Below are 23215 nucleotides of genomic sequence, written 5' to 3' on the forward strand. Positions count from 1 at the left end.
AGTGCTGACACCGACCTTATCTGACCACCCCAGCTAAGTCTGCTCTGTGTATAATCTGGATGGGAAGCTTCCAGTAAAATTATAAAGTTCTCATTGCTTTCTACAGCTTCTTGAGGAAGGAAAGGGGGTGAAAGGTGCCAATCCATGAATCCCATGACAGGATGCATGGGAATGGTTCAAAGCTGCATCAGGGGAGGATCAAATTTATTTTTTGAAAGGGTCGTGAGACACTGTAATGGGCTTCTTAGAGAGGTGATCAAAGTGGTCAGGTGCTTGTAGGTCCTTTTCAAATTTTCTTTCTTTTCATTTCCCTTTTCTTTTTTTTCTCTTCTGCTCTATTCTAAGATCCCTTGAGGAACAGTGCTGGAGACTGATTGAGAAGGATTTTGGTTCTGAGTCACTGGAAACAATGAGACCTGATCAGATTGCTTGCTGCAGCATCTGAGTTCAAGAAAGCCATGGCTGTTTCACAGAGGGAATTGGGTTGTGGGCAGGCCACTTACACAGGCAATGTCCCCACTGAAGCCCTCCTGCTGAGGAGGAATCACGGTCTGGAAGGCCTGCCAAACTGAATTGCTTCTTTACTTCTTCAGCTCAGATCAGACAATCAGTGCAGAGTGTGTCTAATAGACCGTGGTGGATGATCACACGTAGGAGCCAGTGGGTGCCATGTGGCTTGTTTCTGACAAGTCATGTTAGTCAGAGCTATCAGGTCACTCAGATTGAGAGGTACCAGTTCTGTCATTGAAAAAGCAGCTTGAACCACAAAGGCATCATGTTTGTGAGATTCACCATCATAGGTCCCTCGGTCCTACCCAAACTTTGTTTATGAACACAGCATCCTGCCACTGCACAGTAATACAGGTGGCACCCTAGAGGTAGCTGTGTTCTTTTGGGTACATGAAGTTTGCCTTACATAGAAATATAGAAGTTTGCCTTATATAGAAATGTGTCCTTCATTAAATCCATGCCATTATCTCCAATGCAATTACTCTGCACAATAGGGATTACATCACTGGATTGATTGAGGAGAGGCTGATTTTCCTCATGAGTATGATTCACTTCCCTCTAGGCTCTTGAAAACAAGTTGTAGTTAGAGTTAAGTGAAGAGTTTGTAATGAAAAAGTGCATTCAATTTTTTTAATGCTCATCCTTTTTCCACTTACTCCGATGTGGTTTTGGCCATTGATAAAAATGTATTTGACTAATGATCTATAAGAGATCCAGCACCTTCCTGTTGGCTGTGGTATGGACCCTTTGGATAGATTGTGGTCTCTTCTAGTAGTATCTGCATGGAGTTTTTGGGAGGTTAGTCAAATACCATGATCATGAGCAAGGATGGTAAATATCTAGCAAGAAGACCATGTATTTGTAAAGTGTCATTCAGCTTCTGTAAGTTCAATACAGTGACTCTGAACCAAAGACAGATTAAGTCATTGTTTCTCTAAAGAATTCTGTGAATTTTGGATTAAAGGCATGGATTTAAAGATTATTAAGACCCAATATTACTGATACATCATCTAATCAAACTTCCTGCATAACCAAGGGCAGAGAATCCCCTTCAGTTACTTTTGCTGGAGCAAAATAAATATAGTAAATAGTAAATACTATGGGCCTATACCTTAATTAGATGTTTACTTACAAAGAGCACCAATGTGTGATATGTAAGATTGGATCATCCCTAAGCCAAGGAGTTTAACATCTAAAGAAGACATGGAGATGAGGGAAAGGTGTTCAGATGTGGATTGGCTACATGTAATTTTCATTCCACAAACATTGTGTCTTCATGTTGATGCAGGCATTCTGTTTAGTACCTTGAATGTGGGTTCATTGGTCCCTGCCTTTCCTTGTCCCTCACTAAAAGGGCATCACTGAATCAAGTTCCCAGTGCAGATAGGCACTGAAATGTCACTTTCTTCAAAAAGAAAGTAACCAGTTGAACATCTGACTACTTTCCTGCTGCAGGTTTTGTTGGGAAGGCTGTTGGAGCACAGATTGCTGGCACCCATTCATTTGCAGATGCCCTGAATCCCCACAGATTTTCTTTGCTCCTGATCACCTGGTGGGAGACAGTTATTCCTCTGATGGACATTTGCAGTGATCCACTCTCCCTTCATTCAACAGAACATCTTTCCATTCAGACTTCAATCACAGCAGCAGCCTTGTGCAAAGCTGAGGAACTGTAAGGATACACTGCTACCTAATCATCTCCTGAGACATCAGGTGTTGCATCAATTATTCAGACTCTGAAATTGATATATACAAAACTTAACACACCCTGAAGAGGAAACAGGAGCTCTCAGAGCATATCCAGCTACTTCTTTAGCACTCTCTTGTCACTCTTCTATTCTCTCCACAGACCATTAATTATTTCACTGTTGGTCATTGCAGGTACACATCTGGACACCCCACTGGGTGTTCTCACAGGAGAAAGGCTATGGGGACAGAGTGCAAACTATGATACCCTACTTGTGACTCCATCCCTATCTGTATTTGAACTTCAACCAGATGTGATTTTGTAATGTATGGAAATACATCCCAGAAAATCAAATAAATGCTCAACAAGTATCAGTTACCACCATCACTTCTAGGAGTGACTCTGCAAGGATGACAGGCACCCCAACACTTGACGGAGTTTGCAGTTGCAGGTTTGGAGTCTCACTGTCTCAGCTAGCTGCCTTGGAGTTTTGTGGTGCAAAAACACAAGGCATGAAGTGGGGAAAGCCTCTTGCTATGATGCATCCTATAATGCATCCCAGCTATAAGGAGCTCAAAGCTGGGAGCACAGCCTGTTGTAACAAACAGCCTTACTGCAGCAAATCACTTTCCAGGCCTGAACCATTGATCCTCTCACATCTCCCTGGGTCAGGCAGAGGATGAGGCCAGAGAACAGCTTTTGAGTGGTGTCCTCAGTTCAGCAGGAAGAAATGTGATCTCAGCTGCTCCTTCCTGCTGTCTCACTGGCTTCAGCATTGCAGTAAAACAGCCCATCTGCTCCAAGCCCTGCAGCCCTGCAGCTGCTGTGCTTGGCTCCCAGGACTGAGACACCACGGACAGGGTGATGATGGGGAAATAGAGAATTGTTAATAGGGATAGAGAGGAGACAGGCAAAATTTTCCTCAGCATAAGTACATCCATGTCTGCAGGGGTTCTGTCAGCAGCCCTTTCACACACATCTTTTGTATTCTGGGGGCTTTGGGAGGCCCCCTCCTCTCTTGCTGAAGTCTTTGCAAAGCCTGTCCTCAGAAGGGAGACAGGCAGAGTCCCCTGTCTGGCTGTTGTGCTCTTTTAAACCTGGCAGTGTCCATGAAGCAGACTTTGTTTCGGCTCGTCAGAGAGTGCTGAGCACAGTGTGTGCTCTCAGCCTGAGAGCTGAGCACATGAATTCTGCAAAGGACCCAGCTGTCTCTGGTGCCAAAGATCAAAGGGCCCCTTATCAAAGCTGGGAGGAGCGAGAGCATTGCCTGAAGGCATCTGGGCATGTCATGAAACAGAGGGTGAACAAGGAGCAAACAGACCTCACAAATGCACTATGGTTCACTCTGCTTCTTGAGTCTACAAAATTGGTGGGAAAAGTTGCCTATACATGAACTCCTTCTTGCTAGGTTTATCTGTCTTGGTTTGAAAAGACAGATGTCTGCTAAGGAAGGCAGGAGCTCTCTTGAATTGGAAAATGAAAACTTTCTCCCTCCAAATTATCACTATTTTGAAGTTAAGGGGCTGTCAGGTAAAGATATGGGAGTAGGAATAACAGTTCTTTATTTGGAAAAATAATAAAGGAGAAAACAAATAAAAATGCAGTAATACCAAACAACAGTGACAGAGCCAGAATATGACCTGACACTGTGTTGGTCAGGATGTTGGTAGCAGTTTGATCAAATGGTGGCTGCAGTTCTCCTGGAGTGGCAGATGTAGTTCTGTTGAAGCAGTGATCCTGTAGAAGGGTGGAGTTTTCCTCTGAAGGTCCAATGGTGGTGCAGAGGGGCCTTATCTTCCTTTGGGAATGCAGTGGAAAAGGCCACCTGTGGTGTTCCAAATATCAGATTATATCCAGGTAGGAATGCTTGGCTCCTCCCCCTGGGTGGAGCCTCTCACAATAGGATGATGTAATTTGATCAGTCATGCAGTAAGACTCAATGGCCCAATAACAGAAGATGCCTCCCCAGAGGGAGGATGGGTCGTGGAAGATATAAAGAAAACTTCCCTACCTGGTTTTGACAGCTGGCCCAATTAATAGAAGATAACTGCCCCACCTCCAACAGATGGCAATAGAACACACACCCCAGCCACATCTTGCGTTTGCAACCTAAGACATTTTCATACTCTTATTTTTCATGGTTGGACTTGATATTAAAGGTCTTTTCCAATGTAAACAATTCTGTGATTTTCCCCCAGGCTGGCCTCTCCTCTCTAAAGTAGTATCCAGTATTTTGGGGGACCAGCAGCTACAGCAGGAAAGAGGGAAGGAGCTGCCCCCATCGGCATCTTCCCATCCTGCTTGCCAGCAGCTGCACAGAGAAATTAAGGACAGCATCCATTTCCCTGCCCAGCACCTGGGGGTCCCCCAGCCCTGCCTGGAGCTGAGTCAGCAGCAGCACTGGGCCCCTACACAGCCATGGCCACAACAAGTGACCAGCTCTGAACTTACCCCTGAGTCACTGTCCCTGTGCCCTCCCACTGCTTTGTTCTAGCTGCATATCAGATGGGCCTTTGTTCTTCTGAGATAGCATAAATTTAACATGAGGGAGTGTGGAGATCTTTTTTCTCCCTCTTTTGAATTTCTTAAAACACATCCTGTTGTCCACACATAGAAAGCCTGTTACTGGTCACAAACAGCCTCTCAGGGAATTTTCCATGAAAAGGGGTGCCAGGATTTTGTTCTATAAACACAGTATCAAAGATGGAAGTCTTGTATCATTCATCTCTCTATGCTAACAGTTTCTCTAATTAGACTGGTGGATCAAATGAGCAAAGGAGCTCAAGCATAGCTCCATTGTGAGTCTGCTCCTGCCATATCACCATCTGCTCTCTATGTACACAGACAGGTGGGGATATGCTGGAGAGAAGGAGCTATAGCTGTAGCTTCCCTGCCTTCCTCCCATCATTCCCCATCATGAGGCAGCCATGACAATATCACTGCACTTACCCCACTGTCTGCAGGGCCCAGGTCCCCCCTGCCCAGTGTGTCTCCCCAGGAGCCCAGCCATATGTCTGCTTTGTCTTTTTGGAGTGTTGTTGCTTCTCTGCTGGCACATTCCCTCCATCCCAAAGTTCCCGTACATGCCAGACTGGTCAGATAGATAGTGATGGATCATAGATCAATCTGTACAATTGGCTTTGCCATGTCAGGGAATATTGCTTCAAGCCCAGCCTCATTTGATGATGGTTTAGGAGGTCAGAGGTGGAAATGTGTTTGTTTCTTTGGGTTTTTGAAATCCACAGTTAACTCCAAAGAAAATTCCCTGTAGCCACATATAAGTAATTTTCACAGGTTTGCTGTAGGGGAAACATTGCCAATGAAAACTTACTTTATTGCTGTTTATATCCCCAGAAAGTCCTAGACACAATGGGAAACAGGAGGCTTTGATTCCCCTGATTCCTTTCTCCACAGCCTCCCTACTGTACCAGAGCTTGGAGTGTCCCACAGCAATCAGCTGGCAGCACAGGCTGAACATTCTCCATGCCCCAATGCAGATGCCTTGTGAATAGAGGTGGGATCATGGAGCTTTTCAAACTCTGACCAGGATGAGCTCTCTGAACCCTCCTGCTCTGAAGTTAGCGAAGCGGTGGCTGCAGAAACAGGTCTGTGTAGTGACCCTAGGACTGGACAGAGGGGACCCTGCACACCAAGATGAGAACAGTGACAGACGTAGAAATAAAAGTTCTCTGTAGTCAGAAGTGGAAAGCAGCCCAGAGGCTTTAATTGTCTTACTCCTCATATGTTAATGTGTGAAGCATCCTGAGAGACTGTGAATGAGTAAATACACCCTACCATGGCACAAAGACAACTTACATTCCTAGAAATTATGAGTCAGTACCGGTTGGTATTATTTCTGCATCTCTATCTGTGCTACAATTGTTTTTCCACCCTCTGCTCTCTAGCTCTCAGAGCAATAACTTTCCCCCGAGCTCTGTAACCAGGCTGATGCTGACTGCTATTCATTAGCATCCATTTAAATGAGAGGGAGAGAGACCTGTGTTTGTTGTGGAGATTATAAACAGTAATAGGTTCTTTCTGGAGACTGTCACTGGGTCCTGGTATGTGCCTGCACTGAGCTCTGGGCTTTTAGTTTCTGATCAGTGGCATTAACATTAAACACTCAAAGAAGTGCTTAGAGCCCCTGTTAGAAAATATAAGAGCTCTTTTCTCCCTGGATTGGTTTTAGCCCTCATTTTGGGTCTACAGGTGACTCTGCTAAGCTGTGTAAGGTCAAATTCCTCTCCACACCATGAATCTCTTTCTAGCTACTGGATGTCTCTTGCAATCAGTCAGCTTCTTACCTCAATCTATCTTGCCTGCACTGGAAATGCCATGGGAATTTCCATGGGGGCTTTCAGCCCTGAATTCCCAGTTGGGTACCAAATCTAAACTGGAACTGCAGCCGGGAATTCTCATCCATAGCTGATCTCCTGAGATTGCCCCATACTGGAGCAAGGATCTTACAGGAGTGCAGCAGGCAGATGCAGTGAGACCAGGCTGCATGCCAGCTCCTGGCTGTGGATCCAACAGCCTTCCCTACCCATCCCATGGAGCTCTGCTGCACTTGGCATGGCACCCCATCTCTCAGTGTGTAGTGTCACCCTCCCTTTGCTTCCTGACTGCTCCAGCTGCCTGCCTCCCATCTGAGCCATGTAAACTGAGCTGTTCCTTAGCCTTTTCCCCACCCCATCACCCTGCATTAATTCCCCAAGCGAACTCCTGAGGAACCCTCTACCTTCTCTGCCATCCCACACCAACTGTGCTGATGGCCCTGTCCCTGCAGGCCCTGCCTCCCTCCCACTGCTCCCTGCACCAGCTCTTCTGGAGCTACTCTGCAATTCAGTGTGACAGTGAAGTCCCCCTCCTGTGGAAACTGAGTGAATACTTTTTTTTTTTGTTGTGAGAAGGTAACATTTAAAGGCATCCCTTGGGTTATTCTATCTGGCAGCACAGCTGGTCTTTTGTGTGACTGCCAGTCTTTTGAAATGCCAGCTCTGGTCTTCAAGGCAGCCAGCAGAAGGTACAGCTGGCTCTGCCTGTAATTAATTCCTCATCACTCATCACTTGCCTTTATTCTCCCTTTTGACTGGGAAGAAAGAATAATACAGGTTACAAGACAAATGCAAAGATTGCCTTGTATGGGAAGAGGTAACAACAGGATTCTTGGTGTCCTGGGATTTCCCTTTTGTTTGTCTTTCTCTGGTTGGCTGGAGAGATATAGCAGCAGATAGATGGTCTAACTTTTTGTGTGCCTCACCAGCAGGTGCCCTTAGAAAGTGCCAGGCAGGGGAGATGGGGAAGGGGCAACAAGGAGAGAAATAGGGAACAAAACTGTCCAGCTGGCTCTGAACTCTGATAGAGGAAAACAGGCATGATTGCAGTGTGAAACCAGGCAAAAAGGGTGACTGCAGCAACTGGCACTGATGGGTCTTTCTCATCTCCACTGATGAGAAGTTGGAGAGCAGGTCACACTTCAGCTCTTCTTCAGTTTGTAGGCACTGGAAAGGAAAATGACTTGGAGACTCCCATAGTCCAAGTCTGCAATCTTTTGTGGTTCTGCCTAGAGTGCAGATCTGAAGGTTCATTTACAGGTATGTCCATCACAGGCTATGTGCCCTTAAATTTACTGGCTACTGGTGGCAGACTGACACATGGTAGAAGGGAGTAAAGTAGAAGAGCTGCACAAACTTTAACATCTACAACACTGTGGACTCAGTTCAGATGGGATAGAGGTTTCATATCCAGGAGCCTCTTCCATGCCTCCCAGAAGCATATTCCCAGTGACAGTGTTAGTGGAAAATGGAGGTATTGTAGTTCCTTCCCAGTCTCAGGAAACCTCTGTAACTTAGCAGGGATTGCAGGTAGGGCTGTGAGAGCTGGCTGCCCTTCACAACTCTGACTGGCTTCTAAGATAGCCATGGGATTGCTGCTCCTCTGTTTTGACCTTCAGTTTTCCATGTGTAGACAGTAGTGAAACACTGCATGTTGTGAGTAGATAAGGGAGATTCCTTTCCAATTGTAAACCATTTGAAGAATGCCTGCTCATATTCAGTATTGTTGTATTACGGAATTCGGGGGCCAAAAGGTTGTTTTTCCTGATGCTGCAAGGACACGGAGCTGTCAGCCAGGATGTGCTCAGGCTTGGTTTGGGTTTAGGCCAGGCATTCACATCCAGTGCTTTGGAGGCACTAATTTGCATTCCAGATGCTTCTCAGGGTTTCTTTCTATCTCGCCTTTGCTTTTTTCCTAGGGCGTCAAAGTTCGTTTGCTGCGTGATTTGTCCCAGTGCTGACTACTCAGCCAGGCTATTGTGCAGCAAATCCTAGCTACAAGTCCCCAAATGAGGATAGAATAGACAATGGTTGTTTTTAATCCTTGCTTGCTAGCAGCTCCATATTAATTCTTCATTTGCTCTCAATCCCTCACCTCACTGGCCCTGGTGTCTGTAATTAGCTGCTCTGAACACACTCCTGTTGACATTGATCTATGGGGTTATGTAGTTCCTGTCTGAGCTGTCAGTTTGGACAAGGGGCTCCATGAGGGCTAGGTGTCCTTAGAGAGACTTTCCTTCATAGGAAGCTGCTGAGGGCAGGGAAGATGCCAAGAAATCAGCAGCTCAAAGCTGGTTTTGCCAGAGATTCCTATAGTGACTTCTCTTATCTGTGGCACTGGGTTTCCAGGAGGGAGAGCTCACTGGCTTGGATCCCCCAAGTTTGTGGGGGGACCAGTGCCATCTGGTCTTGAGAGAGAGAAACAAGCTATTTTTATCCTTGCCCTGGGTTGTGGTGTACATCCCAAACTGAGTACCACCAGGGAAAGGGATTGGATTGCTGTCTGTGTCCTGTCAGGCCTTCATCTAGTCTTCTCAGTTCGCCTTACAGTTAATGCTTTTGAATATTTCCAGAAAATGTGTTTTCTATCCTCATTTCACTAAATTATATACATATTTAATTTTTTAACCTTTTCTCGTAGGTCATTCACTAAGAATCTAAACATTTCATCGTCTTTATCATGATCTGAACTCCCTGCAATGTATCTCTCAGTTTCTGACAGCTAGGTGCTTGATGGGAGTGTTTCCAGGTGCCTGTCCTTCACACAGTGCCCCTAAGGTGGATGTGCCAAGAATGAAGGATTTGGGGGGATCGTGTGGGAGGGAGGTTATACAGGAAAGTCTGTTTCCCTGTCTCTTCCCCTGACCTCATTCTGCTGCTTTTCCAAAGGGCATAGCCATGTGGGAAGGCAGCATCCCAAGTGCAGATAGACTACAGATGGATAAGGAAGGGTTACTATTTCTTCCATACTCTCAGGTGTAATATATCTGTGTATGGAGACCAGAAACCCTGATGAGCAACAGCATGACTAGACTTGTGATTGATTGATTTCTTGAGAAAAAAAAAAAAAAGTGTTTCAGGTCAACCCTGACTGAATGTTTAGCTTCTTTTTTTTTTCACTGAAGCAAAAAAGGAAAATAAGTAATCTGAGGGCATGCTAACAAAATGTTGCAGTAAGACAAACTGAGATGGTTTTGTGAGTGGGTGTAGGATAGGAAGCTGTGACACTGTTTTCAAAGTGAGAACTGGAAATGCTTTGAGATTTGTTGGCTTTGATTTTGGTTTAATGATAGACAAAACCTTTTGGGAATTGCTTTTTTTGAAAGAACTTGAAGTCGGCATTGATTTGCAGGATCTTTGTGAACCTCTGAAAACATTGGGCTGGGATGGTACCAGGTGGTGTGGAACAGGCAACGCTGTCTGGTGCTTCAAAGAACAGCTGCTCACTCCAAGGCTGCTCCCAGAGCAAGTAGTGAATGAGGACACTGGTTATATTTCCACAGCTGATGGCCAGGGAAAGAGCAGGGAGAGCCCTGTTAGATGCATTGCATATTTCAGGTGTCAGTGGTGAACAGGGGGAGGCAAATACATGTTCTGGGGTCCCCATTTCAAGTGGAATGTGGAGAAATTGGTGAGGCCCAGCAGAAGGGCATCAGAATGGTCAAGGGCCAGGAGCAAAGTCCTTAGGAAGAGAAGTTAAGGGAGCTGGACTTGCTCAGTCTGGCAAAGAGGAGGTTGCTATTGACCATTGGCCCCCAGCTGTTTCAAGGGCAAATTCAAAGATAATGTAACCAAAATCTTTTCATAATATTAGATTATATGATAAGGAACAGTGTCCACAACTGGTAGTGCTGGAGGTTCATACTGGACAGTAGAAAAACTTGGTTTCCTCAGGGAAGTTCAAGATTGGCCAGGCAAAACCATGCTGCCCTCATGGAGGGCAGGAGACAGCTTCAAGCAGGAGGTTGGATGGGATGCCTCTGGAGGTCCCTGGCAGCTAGCATTTCTGCCACCCCCTTCTCCTGCCACCACAGCCATGCTGCACACTGCTTCTTCCTCATCCTGCTCCTCCTTGTCTGGGTCTGTGCTTCTCTAGGAAAGGCCAAGTGGATGAAACATTGCCAGTGGCACTTACCCATGAACACAGGAGAAAGCTGGCTCCCCTCGGAGATGGCCACTGCGGCTCTGCAGGCTGTCTCTGGGCCAGCTGGGGCTTACAGCCGTGATTTGGGGCTGAGCCCAGAGCTGTGCCAGGAGCCAGCCCAGCAGGCAGGCTTGGGTGCCTGCCCCAGCATGCCAAGAGGGCTGTTTCTCTCCTACAGGCTCCCTGAACCTGCTAGTTCGCGTGCGGAACAAGCGAGCCATCGACACCCAGGTCTGGTCCCTCAGTGGCAATCGGGGCAACGTCTGGCAGCAAGCACATGTGCCCATCAACCCCCCTGGGCCCTTCCAGGTAAGCCAAGCCCACTTTCAAGGAGCCATCTGCCCATGTGCCATAGATGTAGATTTCCTGTCAGACATCTTCCTCTGAAGCACAGGGGCTGGTGGGGCACAAGGGAGGGCACTGGGAGCTCTTGTGAATATGAGCAGGGCATCTGCATGTGCTCATCGAGTTGTTCATGTGTACCCAGACAGTGGGCTGCTTTTATGGCTGGGGTTCTTACCCAACAGGCTACTTTGCTGTTGTAGGGCTGTTTGTGAGAGCTGCCCTGTATAGGCTGGTCAAGTTGTGGCACTGTGGCAAAACGCCCAGTGTGCTTTTGGACACTTCAAAATAGTAAATGAGAATGTTGTTACTCTTGCAAGTTCTGTTCAGTATTGGTTGGCTTGTTAGGGCAGGACACATAATAAAGCAGAGCTCTAATGCTCATTTATTACTGCACAGACGCTCAGTACAAAGAAGTTGGTCCTATAAACAGTGGGATCTGGCTTTCCAGAGCCTATGAATATTGGAGAAATGGGATGGAAATAATTCTCTTGTGGTCCTGATAAGATCTGCTCTGTGTCCTGCTGACTTCTGCAAAGCCCTGCAGTGCAGGAAGGGCCCCCCACACCTGCAGCCTCACGCTGGCCTCTCTCCCATGCTCTACTTGTAGATCATCTTTGAAGGTGTCCGGGGCACAAGCTATGAGGGGGACATTGCCATCGATGACGTCACTCTGAAAAAGGGAGACTGCCCAAGGAAGCCAATTGGACCGAATAAGGGTGAGACTGCCTCTGCCTCAGAGGCAAACAAGCTGGTCGGAGTGCATTCACACACTGCACAGCTGATTTCAGAGTACACTGATGTGTTGGTGGGACTCAACGGGATGGTTGACCCCACCAGCAAAAGTCACCAGAGGGGCTGTTAGACTCTTGGGCTTGTTGTATACACTAGAGTTAGCAGGAGTCAAAGGAACAACCACAGCCAGGAGGTGTCATCCCCAATAAGATAAGGACTTCTGCAATACCTCATTTCCTGGAAACTCTAGTTATGGAAGCTTTGAAAGGAGAAGGACCTTCTGCACGCATTAATGGCCTTTGTAGTGTTAAGTCAGTCCTACTCTAAGAAAAAAAACAATCTGCTTTTTGGAACAAGGGAGGACTCTGCTGCTTTCCATTGCCATCTGAGCAGAGAGGCAGAGCCAGGCTAAATCCCACCAGCCCCTTTCCAGTCCACCCACATAAACTGATGCCAGCACTGCAGTGATGGAGACAACTCCACTGTCACTAGGGTGCACCGTGGATTGAAGCCCTGCTGAGGTGGGTGTAAGCAGTACATAGGCATTGGGTGGGAATCCCTGGTGTGCCATCTGCCCTAGTCCTGTCTGTGCCCTCGATAGCATGCCCCAGGTGGGCCAGACAGCAGATGTTCAGGGTATGCAAACCAGAGCCTGACAGGCACTTGAAAGCAAGGTTCGGTTTGGTTTTTTTATTTTCGAAGCAAGAAAACCTTCAGAGTAAGAGTCGCTTCTAGCAATTTTCTTAACTCCAGAGATGAAGAGGGAAACAAAAGTCAGAACACTCTAAAATTTTCAAAATTTTAGGTGCAGTTAAAGGTCTCTTTAAGCCTAGGATATAACCATAACACAATGAGAGTCTTTTGTTTGACTTGCGTTGAAAGTTCTGGGGAAGAAAGGATTGGATTGCAAAAGAGTCTAAGACTCAACCTTTTTTTCAAAGTTAGTTTTGGGGAACCTTGAGAATGTCCAGGAGAGGCTCAAAGTATCTTCCAAAAGATCAGAGAACTCTCTGTCCTTCAGGGTGGGTGAAGACATAGATGTGTGCTGACTTGTTTGATGAGGTCTGTATCTGTCCCATCACTAATTCTCTTTCTCCCTTCTTGGCTGACAGCGGTTGCTCTTCCAGGAAGTGGAGTCCCAGCCCTGCACAGCCCTTGGCTTTGTTGCCCATTGACTTTCTTCCTTTACGTGCTGCTCAGATGATGGCAAGCGAGCGCTCCTGTCTTCGGACCAAGACATTCCTGCTCCTTTCCTACTCAGCCACCTCTGCTCCTTCCTCCCCTCCTCACTGGCACACCAAAGTGTCCATATGTTACCAAAGACTGACAGGCATGACCATGCAAAGGGATCTGGTTCAGAACTGGAGCACTCCTTGAGAAAGTCATAATGTCTAGAACAAAATTTAAAAATAAAGACAAAACTTTTTTTAAAAAGCACGTGCACGAGAGAGAATGAGAGAGAGAGGAAGGAAAGAAACACACACGGAGAAAAGAAGGAACGAAACACAAAAAAATGGGAATGAAGAAATGTGAAGAGCAAATGATAGAAGAAAAAAAAAACCACACCCATGTTTCCTTGGGAATGTCGGACAGGGCTTCCTCAGGGAAGTGCGAACTTGTTTTAAACAAACAAACAAAAATATATTAAAGCACAAATTTCTACCAGAACAGTTACCTTCTTTGCTGCAGAGCCCACAGCTTAGTGGATGATATCCTGCAGTACTCCCCTTGTCTCCTCATGCTTTCCCACTGGCTGGGGCTGCCCCGCTCTGGCTGCAGCACCGGCCTCGCCTGTGGGGCAGCAGCTGCCCCGCGTGCCAGTGGCCAGAGCGCCTTTCCTCGCACCGCATGTGCTTCAGTGTCTCCATCCATCCACATCTCCCAGGCTCTCATGTACTTAATTGCCCCCAGTGTGGTTTGCTTTGGCCTTTCCCCACTGCTCTGTGATTCTCCTCATCCCCCAGCCTGAAGAAGATGGAGCAAGGAAGGGACCGATGGCATGGACCACGCTGAGTGGGGAAGTCCTGTCTGGATCCAGCTGCAGCACGGGCCTCCAAGAGCCTCTGTCTGTCTCTCAGCACGCTTGCTGGATAGGGATCAGGTCTGAGCTGCAGACAGAAAATCTGGTCTCTCTGGGGCTGAGGGATGGGATGTGACAGGATGGGACTGGAAGGGTGGAGCAGTTGCACATTGGCTTCCCCCTGTGAATATTGGGATGGCAACTGCCTCAGCCCTAAACCCACAATTGCTTCTCTGCCTGTATTTTGTTACCTATTTACTTTGGTTTTTATTCCATAACATCTTCCACCTCAAGTTTTCTGGATTATGGAAAGATTCAGGCATTTAAGTGTTCTTTAGCCAGGCAAAGAGCTGTGCTCATGACCCAACCCCTGGGCTGGCAGTTCAGGCAGCCCCAGTGCTGCCCTCTCATCTCCCAAGGCCTTTTACATGCACAGTGCATTTGCTGCGGTGTGGGCAAAAGGTGGCAACAGCATCACTGCTCAGGGCTGAGGTTGCTGAGTTTTGTCAGCACATGCAGCCACACAGGCACACAGCTTCCACTGCCAGGGCAGTGGGCAGAGGAGCTGAAAGGTGAAACAGGCAAGAAACTGCTCCAAGAAGGATGCAGGCAGGAAGTTGGCCCCAAAGAGGGGCTTGTGCTGAGCTGTGGCACTGTTTGCCACTGAGGAACAAGGGACCAGGGATGGGGGAAATTCACCTTTTTTTTCATGGTATTATGAGTGGGTAAAGCTGGTGTTTCTGCTGCAGACCTGCAGCAGATCTGGCCCAACCTCTTCAAGGTGGAGGTACGTGCTGCTCCAGATGAACCCCCAGGAGAAGGATTTGCCCTACACCAGCCAAACAGGAGCTGTGATAGCCTTGTTGCATCTGGAGGCAGCTCTGGGCATGAGTTACCTCCCTGCACAGGGCAGAGTTAGCCCCACAAGGCTGTGAATTGGGGTTTACTAGCCCACACTTGCAATTATTTAAGTGTGACTCTCCCTCCTAAGGGATACCCCATCCAAAATCCTTACCTGGAGCACCGCAGATAAGATAGCTGTTTCACTGAAGAGCCAGTACCCATGGCACCTTACCCATTTCTGATCAATATATCAGCTTCTCTAAGACAGCCATGTTTGTCTGAAATCACCTGAATGTATTAGCTGCCTCCTGCATTGCTCAGCTCCCAGCCATGGCTGGGGCCTCATTGCCTTCACTGATGGAGGGGGAAAGTTCTTACTTAACTCCCAGCCACCATCAGAGAGAGAAAGGACATCAGGTCTGGGGGACAAGGGGACCTTCTTCACAGGAGGCCTTGCAAGACAGTGGGAGGGCATGATAGAGGTCTCCCCAGCTCATTCTGCTTTTCTCCATTTCCAAGAATTGGGACTGTGTCTTTTCTGTCTCAACTCCTCCCTCCAGAGCCCAGATCTCAAATCACAGTGCACATTTGACCAGGAAAGCCATGGCTGTTGCCCAGGGCCAGGCAGCATCATGGGATCCAGTGGGTGCCAACAGCAATTCTGTGTCTTGCTGTCTGTGGCCATTTTCATGGGCAGCCAGTGCTGCCTTTTTAGGCTGAGCTCTTTCAGCCCTCTGCTCTTCTTTTCCTCTGTGTTTGTTGGAGGTCAGAAGTCATCACCCCACTCCTGGTAGGAGTCCACTTCCACTCCTAGGAGAGAGACTGTGCTTTCCAGTGGTGCTTGGGAGCTTCACAATGCTCCTGATCTGCCAGCAGCAAAACATTTGTATTGCATTGCTGGTTGCAGGAGGCTTCTGCTGGGCAGAAGGTGGAGACAGGAGTGCTTCCCCATCAGTAAGAGATAGCCCAGGGCAACCATCTCACCCTCTGAGCTCTGAGGCAGAGGCCCTTGGGGATTTGCTTCTACAGAATGCTCAGCCCAGGTTGCACAAGCACCCAGGTTTTGCTGGTGTTTAGTGGGCATCAGAGGTGCTGTGGGGCTGGGGAGGTGCAGCCTGAAGGTTCAGGATGATGGACAAAGCACTACCCATGAGGCAAGTGTCAGCAAAAGGGCGCCACACTTTTAGAAAGGGACGCCTGCAGGGAGGGAGTCCATGCCCTGTTGCCAGCCCCTGCGAGGAAGGATGTAAGAGCCTCGCCACACCAATCCATGGCACAGGGAACAGAAAGCCCTTTGGTGGCTGTAGGTGTAGGGCAGAGCAAGGAGGTTGTCCCAGCCAGAGATGAAGCCTTCTCCTGCTGTCAGGTGTCCTTCAGCTTCAGTAAAAGTCTCAGGAAGCCCCTTCCCACTTTGACCTCTGCTCTTTTATCTCTGGCTAGAAAGCAGCTGGTGGTGAGTTTGGGGTAAAGTCATTAACACAAGTGCCCCTGCTTCTCAGAAGTGTTGAGGACAACAGGAGAGACTTCATTTCCCTGGCAGATGTGCTGAGAGATGGTATCAGGGGAAAGAGGCACTTCAGCAGCAAGGATGGGAAGCTGTGCAATGATGGGATGGAGGGGAGGCAGGATCCCTCTTCTTTGAGGGTAGTGGTACTTGTGGTTTACTACCCCCATGCTTGAGAGGCAAGTCTCCTTGTGGAGGTAATGCATCCCAGGTGAGATGTAAAGCCATGCTCCTTACCCCTTCCAATTAAAGATCCCTTCACATTTTTCACACGGTTCTGGCTAAATTACAGTCCTTAAACTTAATTACTGTCTGTCTTCTTAAATATCTGTTGCAGTCCCAATGTTATGTTTTTCTTCCTGATGTTTTATGTTGCTCTGTGCCTATGAAGTAGCTACTTTATTCCACTCCAGAAGTGGCTGCATTTCAGCAATGGTGGATATTATTCCTGTATATAGTATGAAAGTCCCTGCAGAAGAAAAGTGCAATATAAATTTAAGACACTGCTTTTATTTACAAGGAGACCTCTGCTTGGTAGTTGTAGAAATACATTAGGAAGAATGCTGTGTGGGTGTTAGCCGATATATACTCAATTTCATTTTTTTTCAGGGTGTACAACAGAAAATATGTGAGTGTGCAGGCTCCTGGGTATAAGTTGTAGATATTAGAAGTAGTGAATGCTACTGTGTAGTTACAAGTGGGGCATACAAAGAAACCTCTTTTTGTAGTTGCTCATCATATTCTGAAAAATACACTTTTTAATTTTAATTTTCTACATTTCAGTGCAAGTCCAAATAGCAGGTCATCAACAGAACTTTAATCCACGGCTTTTAACAATATGAACATCAATTCCTGATGCTTGCCCTGAAATGCAGTTCCTGGCTGGTAATAATAATAGACTATTTTTCTTCCACAAAGATCAGCCACTGGAAAGTGATGGACCTAATATGTTCCATTTGATCTGGAGTTAAGTGATTCAGAGCACCTGAGTGCAACTCTTCCCAGCTGTATGAGAGTGAAAAATTGTTTCATGTGTATGAAAAACTTTGCATAGTGCACAAATGGTTTGAGAACTGCTCATGGGTCCCTTTCAGCTCAGCAGATTCTGGGATTCTGTGATTGGCAGGCACACAGAGCTGCTCCAGCAGAGCTGCACAGTGTGCTGCCTGGAGAACAGCTGTAGCAACAGTGATAGGGTTCCCTTCTTCTGGGAACGAGTTTTCTTTTGGAAAGAAATATGGTAGCAATCAGGGAAAAATTGGTGGGGGGGAGGGCTTCAGATATTTAGACTGGTAATTTTTTTGCAAAAATAATTTACAGATATGAGAATGAGTTTAGTAAACATGATACAAATTGTATTTTATTCCCTATTGCTATCCAAAGTATTGAAATTTAATTTCTATCTATACAAAATCCTGTGGGTGCACTACTTCAGAATTACAAAAACATTGCTTTACTACCAAAGGGAGAGCAGAGTCTGGATTCCTCCTCCTCCTCAGCCTTTCCCTATCACTGTGTTCCAAGAAGGGCCCAGCTTTTGGGTTGGTGCCGGGTGCTTCTCAGCCTGGGGGGACAGTCAGTGGTGCTGGTGGGAGAAGCATCTCTACACCACTGCCCTGAGCCTTGTCTCCAGCATGAAGGGGCTCCCTCAAGGCACTGTCAGGAGCAAGGCCTGCTCCCCATTAGCTCTCAGCGAGGCTGAGGCAGGGAATTTTGTCAATGGGAATTGCCAGGGGTTCCTCGTGCTGCCCCAGGCAGGGACAGGCAAAGGAACCAGGGCATTACTCCATGGGGTAAATGGTGTCACCTCACCCCACTTGAAGAGACAAACCTTTTTGTTAAAACAGAGAGCTCAAGAAGCTGCTGCTTCAGGATGTTGCTGTTTTAGTCACCTTTGTCTGTCAGCACCATGCAGATATCCATTTTTCTCTGGAAATGCTGCAGCACCCCTTTGCCTCCTGGGTGCCTTTGGGTGTCCTAGCAATGGCACAGAGGAGCATATCTGTGGCATGTCACTGGAGCATGTCACATGGACTCTGTGCCTCGAGCTGGGACACGGTGCCACTGCCCCTACTGATGCCCAGCTCTTGCACCCAGGGGGAAGGACCTTGCTTTTCAATGATGACAAGCAGGTGCACTGTGAGTATTTCCTGTGCAAAGGATAGGCTTCCTGGCACTCCTGGCTTTGGGAAAGACCACTCTTGGTCCTTTAAACTGCCCCAATATGTTGTCTTTTCCAGGTTGCCCTCAATGCAGGGGTGCATCCCTCTTTGTAATGACAAGCGTGCAGCAGCAGGACCCTCTGCAGGCTGTTGCCATAATTTGTATTTGCTTTGGCCCAACTGATAGCTGCTCATCCTGGGACAAAAGGCTTTTACAGAAGAAAAGTGCTGGAGAGCCCTGGATATTGCATTTTAACCTGATCACGTGGTAATACCTGGCAGCTGCTGGTTTCCAGCAGGGAGCTGAATGGCCTTGGTACACCCAGCATCCCAAATGACGGCTGCGGTCCATGGGTGTTTTCAGTTCTTCCCTTGGGATTGAGGCACATGTCGGTTTGGCTGACCATCTGTCACTACCCAGCACACCACAGGGGATTTTGGGGTCTTCTGATGGCTACTTATAGTTTGGTATGGTCATATCAGACCACTTGTGCCCTGGAGGGTTTAAACACCCCAAGGAGCACTGTGGGACAGCCCAGGGCCGCTTTTGACCAACCCACCATCCCAGAGAGGGAGAGGATGCAGCTTGCAGGCAGCTGAAGTCTGCAGGACAACCTCTTGGCCATGGAAAAGCAGTGCCATCCCACTCCACTTTGTCTGAGATGTGTGCTTGACACCCAGACCCTGGGCTGTGATTCAGGTGCATGCTCAGTGGCTTTGCCATCAAGGATCCTTTCTCAAAAAGAGAGAGACCTCCAGAGACAGAAAGCAAGTCAGCAGGACATACTGTGTCCCTGTGCTATGGGGCTGCAGGGAATGGGGGCTGGGTCCAGATCACCTAGATCTGTTCTGGCACCTTCTCCATCTTGCTCCCTGCAGCCCTGGCAAAGCCTGAGGGGCTGGTGGGGCTGCCTGGGTGGTGGTGGTGGAGCAGGAGCACTTCAGGACATGTGTTGGCTCCATCAGGGACCTGGTGTGGGTCATGTCCTGGCTCCATCAGAGGCAAAGGAGGGCTCACAAACAGCCCCATGCATGGCTGAAAGGATGGAACAGAACTTGTCCGTGTTCTCTGGAAAAGGAGAGAGGAAAGATGAGCTCCACAGTGCCCTGTCCTTTGTTTCACTGATGGCAGGCAGCAGGCCCTGACCGGAGGCTTCTCAGATGCTGGGCAAGGAGACTAAAGAAAATCCTGAGACCAGACTTCCCAGGAAAATGCACTAGTCCAGCTCCAGATCCTCAGCACATCTGTACATGAACAAGCCAGGCAAGCCACTCTCCTCCCATGGGTGATCCCTGAGGAAAGCTGCAAAGGGCTGGTCCCAGCTCGTGAGCACTGTCCTTCTCTCTGCTGCCTTTCATGGTGAGGGTTTTCCAGATGGGACAGAGAACTAGGGAAAGGGAGAGATGCTGTCTTTACTGTTGCAAAGGTAGAGCTGGGTGATTAGAGATTTTTGTAGAGAGCTGTGCAAGTCTCTTGTAAATCCAGGTTTTGCTGGCACTTGCTACAGCCTATAAACAATTTGCTCCTGTGGAATGAGACAAAATTTTGTGCTTCCATTAACTATTGTTCCAAAAGGAAATTGGGCTATGAGTGTTTGACTTAGAGTGGGATTTTTACCCCCAGGATGGCCTAAATTCAGTATAAGACAGAGCCAGCTGGACAGCTGTCATACAGTGCCAGTCCCCAGGCAGTGCCAGTGCCCAAAGCCCATAGTGATGGATGTGCCTTATGCTGTAATGGCTGGGCCCTTGCCTGAAGCTCGGAGCCAAGTGAAGGGTACCTGTCTGCTCTGCCAGCCATGTGCATCTGTCCTGCCTGCCAGCCAAGTCTGTGGGAAGATGAAAGCCCCCCTGCTGCTGCTGCTGCTGCTGCTGCTGCTGCTGCTGTGAGCCAGTGGGGATCTGCTTCGCCTGGGGAAAATGGGCTCTGGTCCTGCCGTGTCGGCAGTGAAGTGGCTTCCAGTTGTGTAAAGCCCAGCTGTTACAATGGAAAGATGCTCCAAGATCTTCAGAAGTTGCATAACTACAGCAAGCCTCAATTCCTCAGCAAAGGCAGGCCCTGAGTAGGGGCTGGAAGGTACCAGATGTCAGCAGTCCTGCTCGGCCACTGAGTGAGCTGCACCTCCTTTGTTCTCAGCATTCCAGCAGCTCAAAGCTGAGCCCAAACTAGCCAAGAGCAAGTGCAACCCCACTTCCTCCTCTGCATTGCAGCCTCTGCAGGCAGGCACCAACATGTTTTCTTTTGGTGACCCTGACAAGCAATGTGGTGCTGAGATGAAGCTGTTTCCAGGTGCTGCTTGCACTGTAGGTCTGGCACTGGTAAGGTGTTTATCTTAGCAGCTTGTAGAGGAATCAAAGCCAAAAGCTGAGCTGTGGGTGTGTTGCAGCTGCCAGAAATGCAGCAGGGAGAGGATAGGGCCCCTTTTACTGGTGGAGTCCCCACCTTTCCCTTCCCCACAGTCCATGCTCCAGCTCAGAGTACCTTCAAAGGTGGGGCATTTGCTATATTATGTCTCACTGGGCCTTGTTCTCAAGAACCAGCTGTGGGTATCAGTAAACAGAGTAACAGACAGGCTGTTACTCTCATGGTCAGCTCAGGCAGCACCTAGACTGTGCTGAGAGGAGAATATAGATATCATTCTGTCTATAAAATGCCACAGGCATTGACTGGACTAGTGTTGGGTCTTTTGTATGGGTGGCAGCACGAACCACAGAGAGACTGAGCAAGGGACTGGTGAGCACTAGACATTTCCCTGGGAAAATTCAGATGCTGATGAGGAAAGGTATTTACAGACTTGGAGCAAAGCTTTCCTATGCCTGTAGCATCCTGAGATCCTGAGACAAGAATACTCTCTGAGTTTGCTGGAGGTGACCTTTTCCTCTCGTCAAACTTTGTTCTTCTCTGCTGCCCATCCCCAGCTTCTCAGCACATTAATGTAATTGCTGGTGTTAAAGCTGGGTAAAGTGTCAGTGCTTTCAAATAGATGAGTTTGGCCTGCTTTCCAGTTTTTGGGATCTTCTAGTTGTATCATCTCATTCCACAGTAGGGAGTTCCACAGCATGCATTCATCTCAAGACATTCCCTAAAAGCTGAGAATGCTGCAGATACGTGGTTCTTCTTCGTGGTTTTAGTCACAGCCCTTGCCTGACAGCATGGAGACAATCTCTGATCTCTGGATGGGATGGGAACTTTGGTGCCAGCATGGTTTTGCTTGGGTCCTTTTCCCCAGTCAGAACCATCCTGCCTGTATCACAATACACACAGCAGAGGAAAGGGGCCATCATCCAAGATACAACTGTCTCATGGGGAAACAACTGTGACATCTGCCTTTGGCCAGAAGTGAGCATCAGACAGTGATGTCCACACTCTTTCTCACTTCATCCCCCTGCTCCTTACTTGCCCTCACCAAGTGTTTCATTTCCAACTGGAGAGACAGCAGCAGACTTCATCCCTGGATCCCATAGAAGGGGATCACACCAAAATCCCGTCCTCAATTTATGGGGTGCAGGGAGAACCAGCTCAGGCCCAACAGTGAGCCACTTCAGTGGGATCTAGTTTCAGTGGACTGCATCACCTCACATGTCCAGGTCACCAAGGCCAGTAAGAAAGTGTTGGTTGACCTGACAGAAGTGTGGAAACAGCCCCCCAAATGGAGTGACAGACAAAGTCTGTGTGTGGGGGGATACTGTGGAGGAGGGAGGGGGGTCCTCTGGTGTCTCTTGGGTTTTTTGTTATCAGTCTCCTAGATGGGGATTCTGGGACAGAGCCTCATCTCCACCCACCCCCCTCATTGCCACCATGTCTTGTCCCATCCCCACTCCACATCTCATAGCGTGCCATCGCCACCACTGAGTGGAGCTGGGACCCTCTTGCCACCATGATGCCAAGCTGTCCACAACGTTAAAAGCACAAAACACAAAGGGACTGAACTGATCCTTTCAAACAGGGTGAGATGTTTTATAAGCATTGCCTCATCCACCACCTCCCCCCAGCCCCAGTGCACCCGCCGTGTAACCTACAGACTCTCAGCGTGGATTGTTTCATTCAAATAAAGCTGCAGTACTCCAGTGGGTGAGCCTGTGTGTCCCTCTCTCTGGGGTTGGGGTGACAAGCTGCAGCCTGCAATTGGTGCTCACAGTGGCTGGGGCAGGGAGGAACTTGTATTGCTTCCCAGCACTGAGGCATGTGCCAGTGTTTGACCCTGAGTCTTTCCCACAATATCTGATTAAAAGTTCCTGGGGAAGACTTCTCAGATTTGCTCAAACCCCAGCACAGGGGCTGGGCATAGGACATGGCACAGGCAGGTTTGGGGCAGTGAGTGCTGGGGAACCCTGTGAAGGGAGTGCCTCAGAGCCCACCCCTGATATTCCCTTACCGAGTACTCCTGCCTTTTCTAAACCTTTCCTTCCCATCCCAGACCTGCAGCTGTTGAGGCTGCTGGCTTCTGATGACACTACTCAAAACTGGTTCTTTTGTCCTTTGCTCTTGACTTCTCCCTCAAGAAAATGAGCCAAGGCAGCAGCTCCAAAACTAGTAGGTGTGAAACAAGCCAACAGCCCTGGGCTGTCAGTGTGGTGCCGAGGCCCCTTTTCCTGGTACTCCCCTCCACCCCAGGGAGGTGGGTCTCCAGCATGGGTCCAGCTGCTCCATGGACCCATCAGAGAATGGGCAATGCCAACATGACCCATGTGATGCCTAAGGTGTTCTTGGGTAAATGTATCTTCTCTGCCATGAGATCTGCAGGGCTACTCAGCTCAGACCCTATGTTAACTTTGCATCACCTGAGCCCTTAAGAGCAACACTTAAGAGAACTGTGTGTGAAAGCCAAACATAATTTTGTTTTACGTGCCACAAGCTGCTGTTGGCTGAACCTCACCAGACTAAAACAAAAGCAGCACCCAGGTGCCTACCCTGACTGTGGGGCAGTGGATCA

The 23215-nt window shown here is 48.2% G+C and overlaps 1 protein-coding gene across 1 annotated transcript in view; it reads left to right on the forward strand.

Annotated features, from left to right (window-relative positions):
- MDGA1 (MAM domain containing glycosylphosphatidylinositol anchor 1) overlaps positions 1 to 13731 on the forward strand; it is a 139583-nt gene extending 125852 nt beyond the window's left edge. Inside the window, exons 15-17 of the mRNA XM_066546548.1 lie at positions 10854 to 10984; positions 11628 to 11736; positions 12865 to 13731. Of these exons, the coding sequence (XP_066402645.1) occupies positions 10854 to 10984; positions 11628 to 11736; positions 12865 to 12956 (332 nt within the window). The 3' untranslated portion in view covers positions 12957 to 13731. The remainder of the gene's footprint in view (positions 1 to 10853; positions 10985 to 11627; positions 11737 to 12864) is intronic.
- Positions 13732 to 23215: the final 9484 nt, after the last annotated feature.

This window comes from Molothrus aeneus, chromosome 3 (genome assembly GCF_037042795.1).
Source record: "Molothrus aeneus isolate 106 chromosome 3, BPBGC_Maene_1.0, whole genome shotgun sequence".
In the NCBI taxonomy this organism is placed as follows: Eukaryota; Metazoa; Chordata; class Aves; order Passeriformes; family Icteridae; genus Molothrus; species Molothrus aeneus.